The sequence below is a fragment of the Anguilla rostrata genome, chromosome 6 (assembly GCF_018555375.3).
Source record: "Anguilla rostrata isolate EN2019 chromosome 6, ASM1855537v3, whole genome shotgun sequence".
Taxonomy (NCBI): Eukaryota; Metazoa; Chordata; class Actinopteri; order Anguilliformes; family Anguillidae; genus Anguilla; species Anguilla rostrata.
In genome coordinates this window covers 17,223,322-17,239,686 of record NC_057938.1, presented here as the reverse complement: position 1 = coordinate 17,239,686, position 16,365 = coordinate 17,223,322, and the positions used below count along the sequence as shown (strand labels likewise).

General features: G+C 42.6%; 1 protein-coding gene across 3 annotated transcripts; it reads right to left on the bottom strand.

Moving 5' to 3' along the window:
• Positions 1-31: 31 nt before the first annotated feature.
• LOC135256687 (short transient receptor potential channel 1-like) lies at positions 32-16,321 on the bottom strand. 3 transcript variants are annotated; one of them, XM_064338703.1, is made up of 13 exons: positions 15,347-16,321; positions 14,530-14,684; positions 13,869-14,016; positions 12,664-12,866; positions 11,254-11,385; positions 10,225-10,423; positions 9,214-9,550; positions 5,509-5,648; positions 5,070-5,222; positions 3,409-3,596; positions 2,633-2,834; positions 1,762-1,956; positions 32-1,241 (listed from the first exon to the last, which is right to left on the bottom strand). In XM_064338703.1, exons 2-13 carry the CDS (start codon positions 14,538-14,540, stop codon positions 1,014-1,016), a joined length of 2,136 nt encoding a protein of 711 aa, XP_064194773.1. In that variant the 5' UTR covers positions 14,541-14,684; positions 15,347-16,321; the 3' UTR covers positions 32-1,013. The 3 variants fall into 3 exon arrangements, with proteins under 3 accessions (XP_064194773.1, XP_064194771.1, XP_064194772.1); XM_064338701.1 differs by having other exon boundaries at positions 13,869-13,970; XM_064338702.1 differs by lacking the exon at positions 11,254-11,385 and having other exon boundaries at positions 13,869-13,970.
• Positions 16,322-16,365: the final 44 nt, after the last annotated feature.

Sequence of the window (16,365 nt, the reverse complement as noted above, 5' to 3'; positions counted from 1 at the left end):
ATGAAAATTAGATATATACATTGAAAACATTCCAGTCTCGACTAGGTGGAGTCTCTAAATATGAAATAATTATGTGTTAAAATACCTTTTCAGGAATGCATTTTCAATTTCAGTGGAAAAATACTAATAGAACAAAGAAAAAATTCTGCTTTTGCAGAAACTAGACCTGAACCAGCACAGTCCGTACTGGCTGGAGTTCCTCTCCAGGGGTGCATATGCTAAAATTCCGTCTTGAACTGTGCACCAGATAACATGCTTAGTACGTGATTTAATGAGAAAAAGGTTTTGTGAGGTCTTTGTGAGAATGCCTACTGCATTTGTCATTTTTTTCAGATGACATGATGACTAACCATCTCAGAAAATATCATATTCTTAAATGTTAATTCTGTGCATTTGGGCTCAATAGATTGTGGAGTGAAATGATCCCCTCTTGTCTGAAACACATCAGTCAGGTTTGGCCAGGCAGCTGTTGTTTTCCCTGGACTGAAATAGTTGTTCTTGCCTGCACATTATAATTCTCCTTTTCCTTCTGTACTTTAGATAAAATTATCTCTTATTTTGGCCTAGGTTTTTCTTTTCTTTTTGACTGAAAGCTCTGTTCCCACAAACTATACAGGCTTAGAGCCTTTTTTATAATTTCTCAAAGATTTCTGGGTGGATTAATGTCTTTGTTTCTGGCAAATACTGGCACTGTCTTTTGTTAAACTTCAAAGTGCATTTAAGTGTGTCTTACAACTGACAACTGATCTACCATGGTTGACATCAGACTAATGTTAAAAATGTGTGCAGACGAATGTACAGGAAACTGATAAACAAGGTCCTTGCATTTTTTACCCTATAGTGCCCCTTGTGGTCAATGAGGCACTTATCTGCTCACTGTGTGCGAGGGGTACCTAGGGCATTTCTTGTTATGCAATAACAGGTAAGGAGGGAAATGTTACGAAAGATATGAATTTTATGCACTTTTTGACTCCGGTGCTTTTGAGTTTTTGCCTGCAGGAGGGACAGAAGCGTCAGTTTTCGGGGTGACCCGCGGCGTGCTTGGCGTCGCCGGCGCCCATCAGCTCCCTCATCTCTTTGCGGAACTTGGAGATTTCCTGCCGCAGGTCCTGCAGGCTCTCCGCGGTGGCACGGCCCATGCTGTGCATCTCCCGCCGGGCAGAGGTCAGGTAGCGGTGGACCAGGCAGCACATGGTCTTCTGATAGCTCTCGTCTCGCTGCTTCCTCTGGGTCCTGCTCTCCTGGATAAACAGCACACAGAATGTAAACACCTTTTAAAGGAATGTATTACTGAAAAACAAAACAGTGTACTGTAAATCCTGTGGAATTCTGGTGATGTGCAGAAGGGATTTCTAAATGTGTTTTACTTTTTTAACATAAATATTGCTCAGCAACAATAAAAACTAGGCTTTGAATAGTTGTGTAACCCTCTGTAGACTGTTTAACAATAATTTTTAGACTGTAATATAATGTCTACAGAATGACTTTTATATTGAGTTATTCTCAGAAATGGAAAATGGGCTGTATGTAAGCTCTACTGTAAAGCAACTTGAAAGTTGTAACTTGCTTTGCAGAGAAAGTAAAGGAAAGGGGCCGTAGAGTGGCATGTGCGGCTAAAGGACCATGCAGTGCATGACTGCCCATCGCATTGCCATCAACCTGTTTTGCAAGCAGTTTTTTATTAAGTACGTTAACATGTTAGCCCTAGGTTCCTTGAAAGGAGAGCAGCATGTGACTCGGATGTGTGGGGTGAGCCCTCACTCTAAGGGTGTTCTGTCTCCGGATCTTTCCAGAGGGCGTACAGGAGCAGACCAGCTCCCCCAGGCAGGTCACCATGTTGCTCAGACTCTTGGGAGAGGGGAGCAGGTTGAAGGGTGGAGGGAGGGTGCACTTGTCATCAGAGTAGCTCAGCCACAGCTTGGCCCGGGCAAACTTCCACTCCTTGTCCTCATGGTTCTGAGAGAGAACAAAGAGAAGGAGAGGATTTGACCATTTGATCACCAAAAGACCTTCACAATGACCACTGGAACAAGAAACAACTATTTATATCGTAAACCATTTTATTTACCATCAGATAATTTCTCCCCAAGTTTCTTAAGAGGTCATTCATTCATCATTGTGTAGTATTTGTACTCCATCATAGGGCTGACACTGACAATCATTCTGAAAGTCCTGTTCACACCCTGCCCTTGATGGAGCACTATCTCATCTTTCCTTCCATTATACATAACCATAAAGAGAGACAGAAACAGGAAGAGAATAAATGTTTGATTGGGACCAGCGAAGCTGAGAGAGCAAAAGGAGTGATTAAAAATGTTAAGAGTAAAAGCAATCAGATCGGCTGTGATGTCTCCCATTTAGAAATAAATTTATTTTAAAAGCATCACAGATCTCAATAGCCATGTTTGAAACAGGTACTTAAGGTGGACTGTGAGTTGAAGTTCAGAACAAATATTGATTGAGTCCAGGCTAAGGTTTGAAAATAACTGTTATTGAACTAAGGTCTCCCGCAAGACCAAGTGGGTGTAAGGGAGTTCCTCCTTAATTAAAAAGGAAAAAGGTCATCCTAGTTAGCTTTAAAAAATCATTTGCGGTCTAATAGGCCTGTGACGCTGCTCAGTGGATTACTCACAGCAATCTGCTGGAAGCTCTTGTGCAGCATGGCCACCAGCAGCTTGGTGAGGACCAGGACAACCACCACGTTGTAGGTCCCCACGATGAGCGCCCCCACCAGGGAGCGCAGGGTCTCGGTGTAGCTCACCCGGGTCACAAACAGAGCCACGTGGGCCAGGGAGAAGATGTACCAGAACAAGGCATAGCAGGTGCCCAGGAACCTACGGCACAGGAGGAAAGACTACTGGGTTGGTGGGGGGTGGGGGTGGGTGAATGGCAGTGCTAATTGGTTATCTTGACAAATTGGAATGCTTAAATATTCGGCGGCCCTCAAGATGGAATGGTTGAGTAACCAATGAATTCCTCTCTTCTAAGCACTTAATGATTCTCCAGTTCCGTCTGTGTAAACAGTGATTCACCACAAAGAGGTCTGCATCCTGCCACTCTTTCAAGCAGGAAAACAATTCAGAGAGACCTCTCAATTTATGCAGAGCTCTGTTATGAATATTGATGAGGAAGAAGCATCTGCAGCATTTCTGTGTTAATCCAAAGTAAGTGACTAGTGGTCTCAGTGCTGAATATTCAAATGGCAACATAAAAAGCACCTTCTGTTACAAACCGCCTAATTACAATGACCTTTAAGACGTCCCCCCCCCCCCACTTTGAGGCATCCATACAGTGCTCCTTTTCACCATTTTTGATTTTCAAATTTATTGAAAGCTTGGTCTCGTTTCTCCTTTGGTGCAGACGGTTTCCAAAGGGGCGGTGTTGTGACGTTAGCGTGGCTTGGCTTACGAGTTGAAGGCGTCGTTATTCTGCTCGCAGGAGTCTGGCGCGCCCGTGCAGTTGGCCGGCGCGTCCTCGACGGGGCCTCCCTCGTCTCCGCCGTACAGCTGGGTCAGTCCCATGGTGAAGGACACCAGCACCAGCAGGAACAGGCTCAGGAACTTTCCAAACTCCTGCAGCATCTGGCCCATCGATATCTGCTCACAGACATGACCGGGACAACATGATACCTTATGCCCAAACTGCCAAAAGCAACACTGGGTAGTGACTGCATTATTTAATAGCTTTATTCCTAATATTTTGCACGAATCAAATGTGATGCAGTTCCTCTATTCACTAAATTATTTGTATATATATATTTTTTGGATTATATTTTATTAATTGTGATAAAACTGTGAGGATTGTGAAATTATGAGAAGGGTAAACAGATTCCTTGCAAAGGTTTCAAAAAAACATCCCACCTTGAGCCTGGGCACAACAATTTTCAGATGCACCTTTCCCTATTTCTTGGAATTTGCAGTCTAATACAGCTTTAGGATTTGTTTAATTGAATAGGATTTTTTTTTCAGCAGGGGCTGGTGTTTCAAGCCTAAACCACACACCCCAAAACTGACTCATTTGTTACAGGGTGGGCCAAAGCCCCAGACACACTTCCTCTTTACATAGCTGTGATTCTCCTCTGGGATTGGTAGTGGGGTAGGAGAAAGGAACTGGAACTGGGCAGATTGTGTTCCCAGGAAACCATACCACTGGTGGGGGGTGGAGGGGAGTATATGTGGGGGGTTAGGGGTAAAGCTAATTCCAGGAAATGATCTCTTCTTTTTCCACAACTGGACTCTGGGACTCCGTGTCTGCAGTAGAGTTTGTGACCATTTATGTGTGTGAGTGTGTGTATGAGGGAATGATAAATAGAATAGGCATGTCCCTGTGTGTGTGTGTGTGTGTGTGTGTGTGTGTCTGTGTGTATGCAACAGTGGATGTGTGCCTCTCTCTGTGCACATTTGTGTGTGATAGAGAGTATACTGTGTGTCTCCATCGGTTGATGGGCGACACTGGAAAAGTAAACTCTTCTAATTCAAAAAGTCTGCAAAAACACAGGGTGTCTGGAAAATGCTCTGTGAAAACAGCTGCCCGAGAAAAAATGTCTTCACATGCATGAGCTGTGTGATGTAAGACTTGTGTGTAAACAATTTATCGGCCATGGAAAAAAGATCTCACCATCAACAGGATACACGCAATTTTATGGTTATTTCTGAGTATTTTTATATTTGCAATTACCACTATGTTGGTGTTATAATGGTGGTATGGTGTTATTTGTGAAAATGAGTAATGCTGTTATCTAGCCAGTACAGGAAATGGCAGAAATATAAATATTTTGCTGATTGCTCCAGGCTGGCTGGCCTTTGGTGCTACGCAGGAAAATAAATCTGGAAAGAGAGTAGGAATGGAGAGCTGCTTGCCATCGGCTCATTTCACAAAATGCAGACTATTAAAAACAGGTGATTGGCAGAGTGTGGAAAAGAGAAAAGTGAAATAAATTTGACTAACATAGCTGAGAGGGCTGGAGTATAGAAGGCTATGGCTATGATAGCTGGTGTTCTTAATGACCAGTTCAGTTCAGAATGTAAATGCTCAACCATGGAATTGGCTGCATCCTGTTAGTTCCACACCTGTAAGGGGCCCAGGATGGAGCTGGTGGTGTACATGAAGAAGAGGCGCAGGTAACTGAGCACATTGGCGAATGCAAACAGGCCCTCAGCCACCAGAAGGGGGTGGTAAGCATCCCAGTTATTCCGCTCCTCCATGTTCTCCCTGGTTTTGAACTAAAATTGACCAAAAAATTAAAGTCAACACACTTACAAACTACATTGCTGCTTCTTCTCCATAACAAGCAGAAGACCACACTGATGCAATGCTCTCATTGTTAACAGGACTGTCATTGTGAAATCATCTCTCATTATGACTACATCAGTCTCTCACCACTTTATGTTTGCTGTAATTATAATGTACTCTATTGTACATTATAAATGCATTGGAAGCAAACTGAAACAGCAGTATTAAAGGACTGAGCTTTACTGATCTGGGATGAGTGTGCTGGAGCCTGGGTACCTTGTTGTGCGCCACAAGCTTGAGGGTGAAGGTGGACAGGTAGAGGGAGGTCATGATGAAGCTCAGCTGGTTTCGGGACTCGGACAAAAAGTCCCCCAGCCCCTCGTGCCAAAGCCGCTTCATGTCTGCCCATAGCATCCCTGGGGAGCAAGAGATCATTTATCACCAGAAGGATCTCATACTGCATTACTTCCTGTTCCTGCTGAAGTTCCGCCCTATGCCAATATCCATGAGCAGGTAGGCCTGCAAATGGATTTGGTTGCTGAATGCCTGAACATACACTGTGGTGAGGATTATAGCAAAAAATACAATAAACACCTGCAAATTAATATTCAACAGTGCCCTGATGCCTTCTAGAACAGGGGACCCCATCCTGTGTGATCAATGAAATCAATTGATCACACAAATCTCACCTCAGCTGGTTGCTTTGGGTTTAATTTGGCTGCTGTATTAAATCTGAAGTAAGAAACTAAGAGACCCTGTGGGACTGTTGAACTAGGGTTTGAGACTGCTGCTTCCTTCAGACACAGGAACTTTGAGTGTAAAAGACACTGAATATGACATCATCTGAAGGATGCAATTTCTCAGAGCCCACCAGCACCAGACATTATGTTGCTGAGCAGTGGCCATCTTCTCCCTGCCCTGCCAGAATTTCTACACAGTCTTATCCTGATCCGACATCCACTCTGGCCATAATCCCAAAGAAAAAATCCCATGGTTCCTTCCTCTGATCTTTAAGACAGGCCAAGATGTAACAGAATTATTACCCCCTTTGACATGCTGGGATAGTCAGCCTGAATAATCCCCCAGGCTTCTTCATCTGGCTCAGGCAGTGAGCATGGGGTTAGAATGTACGTTAATCTTGCTCCAGGACTATCCACAAGTTTCCCACTGCATCCAAATGCTGCAGCCACAAAGGTATGACTAAAATTCATATGGCATAATCATTAATCATGAGAAACACTGCACAGTAGGGTATGGCATATTGAACTTGTCTGATATCCTGTCTCACTTCAACAAGGACCGCTTTGCAAAGAAATGGGAATGTAAACAAAATCTATACTGTATTTCAATGTATGCCCAATTTATTTTCAATTTGGGAGATTTCATACATTTTTGTAGAGGATATTAAGTTAAAGGGAGCAACATGTTTTTAGAGGGTATCAACATTTTGTATTTGACAAGTGTGGTAAGAACAGAGGAAGAGTATTAGATAAGAGGAACAATCCTACAATTTGGCTCCTTCCCACTGATTGTAAGGAACCAGACTGCTGCAAGCCTGAAGAAAATTATCCAAGGCAAGGCAGAAAACAATCAACCATTCATTTAGACAGGACAAAAGCTTCACCTGTAGTTACAAATACCGGTGCGGGGAAGGCCAGGAGAGGGAATTGTGTGCCATCGACGAACTCACAACATATCACTTGGTTTTTGGCTATTTTCAGTGGACTACCCAGACGTAATTTTAAACTCTATTGTTTTAAGAATTGCGTGCTGCGCTGATTTGGCACAGTTGTTCCTTTGCAAACCAGGGAACAAGCTGGCCAAGCCTGCTAGAGTGAGCCAAATACCACAAGTGCAGTTGGATTCCATGCTAGTTTTCTTTTTCTTCCCACTTTACTTCTGAGCTTTTTTTTTTCTTTTCCAGAGCTGCTAATACAACACGTTTGTGGATTTCTGCTTTCTCAGGTCTTATACTTTTATTGCACACCACTTGGCACTTTGGAGCCGTCCCCTGGTTCTTCCGTGCAACATACCAAAATAAATTACTTTTTCAAAGGGCTGGACCATCTACTTCCATTTTAAAAACGCCACTGTGACGTGCTGGCTGTAGGCTTCAGTACGCAGTGCTGCTATGAAGACTGGGGGAAGTGCTTAAAGGCACTCTGCTGTATGACAGCTCTGGGCTCACTTTACAGGAATGTCCTGCTTTCCATTTTCAGAACTGATTTCGCTCAAGTCATCCCTGATGTACTAATACATCACACATGGGGAAATATGGATTCCAGAATATAAAAGAGACAATTTCATAATGTCATTATGTAATGATTGAGTCGTTTTCATTCCTAATGCATACAACTTGGTCCACAAATTACATGATGAAATAAATTATAATCAGTCCTTGGTCAAATAGTTATTTGACATGATTTAATGCTTTAGACACACGTAAAAATCCAGCAGATCGCATGCAATTTAAAAAATATCTATTCACAATGGCAAATAAAATCTTGCAAAAGTATGAGTGTACATAGTAAAATGTTCAGTGTTAAATCAACTCTCGCAGAGTACATACTGTATGGTCCCTATTTGACTCATACGTACTCTGTTAGAGTTGAATTAACACTGGCTATTTTACTGTGTATTTTGAAAAGGGTTAAAGTCCCAGGGATCTGCAGGACACATCTAAAAAGTATTTAAAATGTTTATTTGATACAGGTTTTAATTAAGCATAAATAAATTCTATGTACAGTATATTCTAGTATATTGTATACACAAATACAATATTAGCTAAGTTTTTCAATATGTAAATATTTCTAATAAAACTTGCATTTTGGACCCTTTCACTAGCTTCTTCATGAAGGACTCGTTTGTTTGGATGTATCTGTTTTCCCTGTTACTTTTATTCTGGTTTGAAAGCCCAGCTGATTTATACACTATTAAGGGGCATCTGGTAACAGGGGTATACTATGATGTATGGGAGAAACAGAATGGAAACCACAGAAGCTGTTGTGACAGAGACTGTTCCTTGCATGGCCTTGTATCTGGAAAAGCCTCCTTTTTAAAGAGTGAAGACAAATTCCACTTTCTGTTTCTCAGCACCATCTGTTTCTCGACCGCTGAACCAGAGCTTGCAAACTTGCTTTTGGCAGAGTAACGGAATTAATCTTGATTAGATGAGTGGTCACAAGCCTAATTTACATAACATAACACATAATTTAACACTTATCACTAACCACAATCCATCTTTTCTTTGAGTCCTTAAATGCACAATTGGGGCTGTTATCCAAAAACCTGCAGCAATTTACCTAAAAATATAGAAGTATACAGAACTCTATTTGAAAATGTGTGTGTTGGGCTTTTCAAACACACATCTGGTCACTGACTGATTTATAAATGCCTGTTGCCCACAAGCAAACATATACACTGGGTTTTGTTTTTCCATAGGAGCTCCCATAGTACCATCCAGTAAAGGCAATCAAGCATAGGGGGAAAAAAGATGAAAAGATTGCTTAATCATGGAAGATCTATACCCAAAAGACTCATAACTATTTCAGAACAGCAGGCTGTTGCCTGAGTGATCCAGCTTACAGTACAGTCTCCTGGTATGACTATAGTCTGACTAGTTTCTGTATAGTAACCACATGGTCAACCGCTGCATTGCTTTCAACCTCTCTTTTTCCTTAGTCTATGAGGTTGCGGTTGGATAACAGTGGTTTCCAGTGCTATAGTCCAGTTTATGAATATTCACTAAGGATATCCATTTCTTCTGGTAGTATCTCTGGTCAAACCTTTGATGAATATTCAAAAGATGACATTAACATCTCAACAACTCAACTCAACTCAACAACTCAACAGTGCAGAGACAAAACTTCTAATATTAAGAGTACATAATACATCTGGTTTCTTCATTATGGAACCTATAGCAGTGCAGAAATACCGCCCTGTAATCGTAAGCAGTGTGTCAGGGGGGCGGGGTCTCCTCACCGCAGATCCACACGATGAGCACGTAGTCGATCGTCTCCAGCGTGGGGCCCATGCTTTTCGTCTTGCTGCTGCCGTAGATCAGCGAGTAGACGTTGAGCAGGAGGAGGAAGGTGAAGTAGGAGGCGGCGTGGATCACAAACTTGATGAAGGGCGTGCGGACGAGCCGGCCCGGCTGGGAGCGGGGCGCCAGCAGGTAGCAGGCGGACAGCAGCGGCCACAGCGCGGCCACCGCCAGCACCGTCAGGAGCCGCGTCAACGCCGGGCGGTGCCGGTGACCCGCCGTCTTCCCGAACCACAGCGTGTTCAGGTACTGCTGGCAGCTGGACTGGGCCACAAACTGGAGGGTGAAATACAGGAATGTGAGAGATAGCGGGAAGAGAGAGGGATTTCACCAATAGACTTTACTGAACAAGTTTTACCATCAAACATTTTTGACGTCATTTTTGACACCATGAAAACACCTCATGATCACTCACAAGTGGGAGAGGGGGAAATGTAAGGCATTAGAAGGCATTTACAAGATAAACGGTAACATATCTGAAAAGCAAGAGAGAGAAAGAGAGAGGAGAGAGGGAGAGAGAGAGAGAGGCAAAAGGTAAACAAAGATAGAAAGAGAAAAGACCAGAACAGAAGACAGAATAAGGAATGAGAGGTAGGAGGAGATCAGCAGACACATAGAGGAAGAGGCTAGACAAATGTATCAAATGCTGTATTCATCTCATAACCAAACCCTCTGTTCATACAAATACCCTCATGAAAAAAACATGATGGCGAAGTATTATTTTAAAATGTAACACTTGATCCGTATACAGTATATACTGTAGTATATTACCATATACTGATCATATATGGAAACAAGATATTGTGACCATGACGTACATTTTTATTTTATTTCTTTTACAGGGGCAAGATTGCACTTTCCATGATTCCCATTTTGTTTTCCTTTGTGCATCAGTACCAGGGCTTCTCAGACCAATGGCCCGTGGGCCTCCCCTCCCCCCAGTCAGTCACCTCTTTCTGGTTGTACTTGATGGCCAGTTTGAGACGGCTGAGGTTGCTGTGCTCCTCTGGCTCGCCCCCCTCCGTGTCCCCCTGGCCCTCGCCTGACCGGTGGTTCAAGATGACCTCCAGCTCTCGGGAGTTGCGTGCCTGGGCCAGGAGGTCCTTGGCAAACCTCTGGCACTGATTGGCCAGTTCCTCATAGTCGTTCCTACCCCAGAAACACACCAATCAGCTGCTCTGACTGAACAGTCATGTTTGTGGGCACCAGCATTTCTCATATACGCATGAAAATCTGAAGTGTGTGCACACCTTTAAGGCATGTGCCCACAATCCAGTGATTGTTTTATACACTACAGGTGTGTGTGTGAGTGTATGTGTGCATGTCACTTATGTACATGTAATTACGAACAATCCCAGTTACAAAGTTACATAACTAGCATGCCCTGACTGCGCAACAAAGCCACATGCAAAAGAATGTGACCTGTGAAGTCCTCTGTGCTAAGCCTGAAAGCTGAAAGCAGTATAACAAATAAAAATCGAATGATTGCTCAGTGCAGCACAAAGTATCAAGTCTCCCCTGAGCTCTGGATATCTCTGGGAGGCTACAACACAGTGAGGAGTCCATATACTGCATGTTACCTTTCCCTTCCTTTCAGGTAGACCAGCTGGGGGGTCTCTGTCTCTCGCTCCCCTCTCAAAGAAAATAAATACTTCCAGACAGGCTGGTTTTATGTTGATGATTATGATTATTATGTTCTTGATACTTCAGTCTGTGTCTTACCATTTGAACCCTGCTTCAAATATGTATTTACCTGGGGCGATATAGCTCAGGAGGTAAGACCGATTGTCTGGCAGTCGGAGGGTTGCCGGTTCAAACCCCGCCCTGGGCATGTTGAAGTGTCCTTGAGCAAGACACCTAACCCCTAACCTCTAACTGCTCTGGCGAATGAGAGGCATCAATTGTAAAGCGCTTTGGATAAAAGCGCTATATAAATGCAGTCCATTTACCATTTACCTGACTGCCTCTGCCGTTCCTACCTAAACTCGACCTCCACCAGACTAAGCTCTGTCAGGTCACTGCTCAGCTCAAACGCCCTCAAAATGGGGTCCTCTTCTGTCAGCATAATCAAGGAAGGGCTCGACAGGCAGCGGTAGATATCTAAGCGAAACCTGAGAGTCACAGGAAGAAGGGAGGATGGAGAGAGAGAGGCGGCAAGAGAGTGAGTGAGAAAAAGACAGAGGATGGAACAGAAGAGAAACAGAGCAAACAACAGGAAACAGGAGTCAGAGAAAATGTGGTAAAGAATAGGACATAAGGCAAGAAATAGAGGGAGGGCAAAAGATGAAGAATAAGCAGAGATGTTGTAGTGTGCAGAATAAAGAACAAGAGGGGAATTTGAGCGTGTTGTTAAAAATTGAAAGACTGGTCATCGTGGACACTGCCCGTGAAGAGTCCGTGTTTGGTTGAGGATGTGCCGGTCTGCAGTGAGATGCAGCATGGAAGTCAGGGCTTTGTTTGAGTGTGGTATTCTGTTGAACTCATATCCTGAGGAGATGGCTGTACATTCTCCATTAGTGTCCGTGCTTTGTGCATGTTCACTGAACTGTTTTGTGAATGCCTCTGTTTATAAATAGCATAATGAAGGCATTCAAAATAGACATGTTTCTGCTGAGGCTAGTCTTCAACAAAATTTGTGAATTTATCTTAAATTAATTAATATTCATATTTAAATACATAATTCTCAATTTATGTTCAGTTTGTTATAAATATATTATATGTAACAATTGGCTGGAGGTCTATATATATTTATAATAAACTTTCAGATGATGATAGTAAAACATTCATATTTGTTTTAAAACCTAAAAAGGTTTATATGTTCTACCTATTGTGCATGTCAAGTCAGCTCAATCCAAGCTTACATGATTTGCATCATTATAAACTGTAGGCACAGCTGTGCGGCTGAATCATAATAATTTTTCATGCAGATAATTTACACACACAGTCCACATGTCGGTCGTTAATAGCACTATGGGATTAAATTCCCAGTACAACCACATCATTTGAAGCATTAAAATGGGCCTCGTTCACGAAACATTCGTATGATCATATTTGATCGTAAACTGTTTCCTAATGCTAATCACATGAACAGGATTGTGCATACAATTTACAAACAGCCATCATTCATAATCTTATACACCTGGGATATGCACAAAAGCAAAGGTCTGCACATGTGTCATGAACCCCATATCGGTTTTTCATAGGAACATATTTAAGAACAAAAGTAAGAATAATTTAAAAAATGTTTTGTGAATGAGGCCCAATGTTTTTGTCCTTGCAGAACCAAAAGTAAATCACAGGTTACTGGGAACCGTTTTGACTCATTGCCCCGCCCCCACAAAAAGCAGGAAGCTCTGATGATGTGCATTGTGATGTCAGAGGTCACATGCCTGGAGTGGCACAGGCTGTCATTCTTGCTCTTGGTGCCGCAGTGTGCGCATTCGCAGCCGGCCGCATGCGGCCGGGGCAGGGAGACGTCCTTCTTCAGCAGCATGGCCAGGATCTCATAGTGGTTCCGTTGGGCGGCCAGAATGACCGGCGTGACGTCCATCGCGGACGAGTCCTCTGGGTTCTGAATGCGTCGCATGAGTTTCTAAGGCAACCGAGAAGAACAGCATAAAATCCCCACAACTCTCCTGAAAAAACTCCCCCTAAAAATCATTGTTTTCATTTCTTTCAACGTTATAACTTTGTTGCATCCTTTAACATAACAAAGTAGAGAGCCTTGGTCTGGATTTGACCTGGAACACTTTGCTTCAACGGTTTAGACATCTGGTCTGAAAGTCTCCATTGTTTGATCCAATTACCAAGGCAGAAAAAAATAAACAGACACAAAGCCTAATGTCAGAAGATGCGATAAGAGCCATGTTTCTTTCCATTGGAATTAAATTCAGACCAGATGTCTAGCACCAAGTCTTGACTGCTACTGGGGAGTTATGAAAGGAAACAAGGGACCCTTCTAATGCATTCTGTAACAGACTAGCATGCATGTGCACATTACAGCTAAAGGGGGACGCTTTCCAAGGCCCTGACCACATACAATATAAACAGCCCTTCATTGGTATCATATTGCTTTCAGAAGCTAACAAAGTAATGTGTTAAAATACTCTAGCAGAGGCTATTAGTTGCATGTCCAGCTAATGCACTGCACTTGCCAGTGCATAGAACTCAGTTAGTGCAATGCAGGGTGAAAAGAACCAGTGGATGCTGTGTTTAGAGCAGTTCTCTCAATCTATGGGTCAGAACCCAAAATGTGTCAGGGGAATGTATGAGATGGGTCCCGGAATGAGCCTATAGTCTATTGGCCATGCTAGTATGTGTATTTGACAGGCCCCTGAAAGGTGGGTCCCGATATTAAAAAGTTTAAGAACCAGCGTTTTACAGAATGCACACATAGTGGTAGGCTGGCCCTACAATTAGGCTTGCGCAATCTACACTGGGGAATAAAGGGAAGATTTCAGAGAAAACCAATTTACAAAGCTCCAAAAAACAAATCACAATTAAACATTATTATTGCATGAATGAGCTGAATCCGTTTTATTTGGTTGTGCAACTGCCCTAGGTTCCTTGGAACAGAAATTGGAAAGACGCTGACCGCAATGGAGAGCTTGAAGAACCTCCTAGGTCGATGGTTGAGGAGCATGTCGACGGCACCCACCGTCCCCAACTCAATGGCCACCAAGATTGCATCTGTGCTCTGGACAAACACATTATGCAGGGGGGAGACTGTTGAATCAATGCAACTAGAGACAGAGTGGGTAAAACGCAGATATTTTAAATATTACTTATGCACTGTCTGGAGTACTCAGCCAAAATGACATTTCTGTCTCAATACCACTTACTTATCTAGATAAAAATCAAGATGTCAATTGTTTGGTGGTCCATTACATGACAAAATTCTACTCAAGTTTATTAACTGAAAAACAGTGTGTAACGGTATATAATAATGCATTTTCAGTGATTAAGCCATTAATAATAGGAAAGACCATCTGACTGAAACCGACTGTATAATTATTATTGTTGAGAAAAATCTTAACTGAGATGCATTCAGTCAATTATTAGTTGGCGGTATCTAGAGAAATGGATTTAATTGTACTTGTTTCAACTGGCCTCACTGACACACGTACACACACACACACACACATATATATATATATATATGTGTGTGTGTGTGTGTGTGTGTGTGTGTGAGAGGGTATTACTGCGCGTGTTGTGTGTACACGTCTGTTCTATATTTGTGTGTCTGTGTGTGTTACCTCACAGCCATGGTCTAGCAACAGTTTCAGAACGTCCAGGTTGTTGTTCTCAATGGCGATGGTAACGGCGTTGCGGCCACGCACATCTATGCAGTCGATGTTCAGCCCGCCACCCCGCCTTTTCTCCAGCAGCCTGCTCACCATCTGGCAGTCGCCTTTGCGCCAGAAAAGCGTATTACCACAAGAGCCCACCAGCTTCAGAACGGCTCTTTTATGTCGAGAAGGGATAGCCTACATCAACGACAATATTTCCCCCAAAGGGCAACACTCGGCAGAGTGGGTTAACTGTGAGTTTATATGGTAATACTAACAGTTTGTTAATTCAACCATTATTGAGTAAAGTGATCATCAGTCGTCGAATAAGACTCTGGTTTGTTGATTAATTGCAACGAAGCACCCCGAAGATGCACAATTTCTAATTGCAATTTGTAAATAATTCCATCAGCATGCTGTTAATGGGAGTATTTCTTTATCTGTCAGTGGACAGAAAGAAAGCCGCACAGGTAATGAATCGCATACCGAAACCGATGGGGAAAAACAAATGTATATTTATATTCTCTAACTATCATCCCTTGTAAACGTGAGCGGGTAGCCTCTTTACGACAAACCGTCCAAAGACAACTGTTAGCAACACTTTCTATTTCGACTGCGGGGCAAACAGATTGAATACCAGTCATAAATTGCTATATGTCAGAATATCAGGCAATTAGGCTATATTTACATAATTACACAGTGTAATGGTCTTTAATATTACTGCAGGGTTGTGCACTACCTTTCAGTAAGATTGCAGATTTGAAAAAAGCATTTTATCACTTGCCTTTCTCACAAGCCAGTAAGAAGAATTTTTCGTCAAGGGTCGTCTCCGCCTTTATATCCCTTGCGTCTTTAAGGGTCATATAATTCATTGCTTGATTCAAGGAAAGTCCGCTGACGGAGACGCGAACTCAACGGAGAAAATGTACACAAACACGCCCACGTGCACCACGCTTATTAGAAGTATGTTTTTAAGTCTTTAAATTGAATAATGACAGTGCTCTTCCCCGAGCACAGCAACACTTTGTGAGGCCAGTAGAGCTTGAGCTTTCTGGCAGTTTCGCAAGTTGCCTGTCTCCTTGCTCTTTGGATGCTTCGCTACGATTCAATTATGAGATGCAGTGATTTGCTGATCCTCTGATGAGTGCTCTCCCTTTTTTAAAAGAAATATTATTCTCTTGTTGTGCGCATGTGCGCTGAGCTACTTCTTCGACTCGAGGGCACGCTTTTTTAAATATTTATGCATGCAGCCACACAATGAAGCTTCAAAACAAGTAATGTCCTCCGAAGACTTAACTATCTTATATTGTTTATGTACAATCCGTAACAATCGTTTATATCGCCCAGAGGCATCGATAGCTCATTCAAAGTGTGAATACAGATTGAATGTGACAGAAGCATGGGAAACACTGACCTTCATGTCAGCTGCCAGAACTAAATCGTATTGTCAGGACAAGAAATTTGAACATATCGCCCAGAGGAATTTTGTTGTTCAACAACAAAATGCTTTATATTTGGATTTCTCTGTTGACAACATGTAGCACATTTCCCACTAGTTCTTATTTTTCTCATCCCTGTTAGTCCCTGCCAAGTTTGAATCGTGTCGTAAGCACTTAAGTGGTCAAAGCGAACATCAACTTGAATGGGAAAGATACTGAAACTACCAATCAGCTGATTATACAGTGAATGGTTATTATTGTTCCATTTTGCTTGACGCCACAAGTGGAAAATACAGGCTACATCCAAATTGGCTTCCATAGATAGCATTCAGTCCATTTTAATGAATAATGACAAGTGTCAGAT

Coding starts and splice junctions, on each gene's coding strand:
- LOC135256687 (XM_064338701.1), bottom strand. CDS start 15,434: ATGAATTATATGACCCTTAAAGACGCAAGGGATATAAAGGCGGAGACG. Junction 13,971..14,529: donor TGCTAGACCATGGCTGTGAG/GTAACACACACA, acceptor GTGTTTGTCCAG/AGCACAGATGCAATCTTGGT. Junction 10,424..11,253: donor CTGGTGGAGGTCGAGTTTAG/GTAGGAACGGCA, acceptor TTTCTGGGGTAG/GAACGACTATGAGGAACTGG.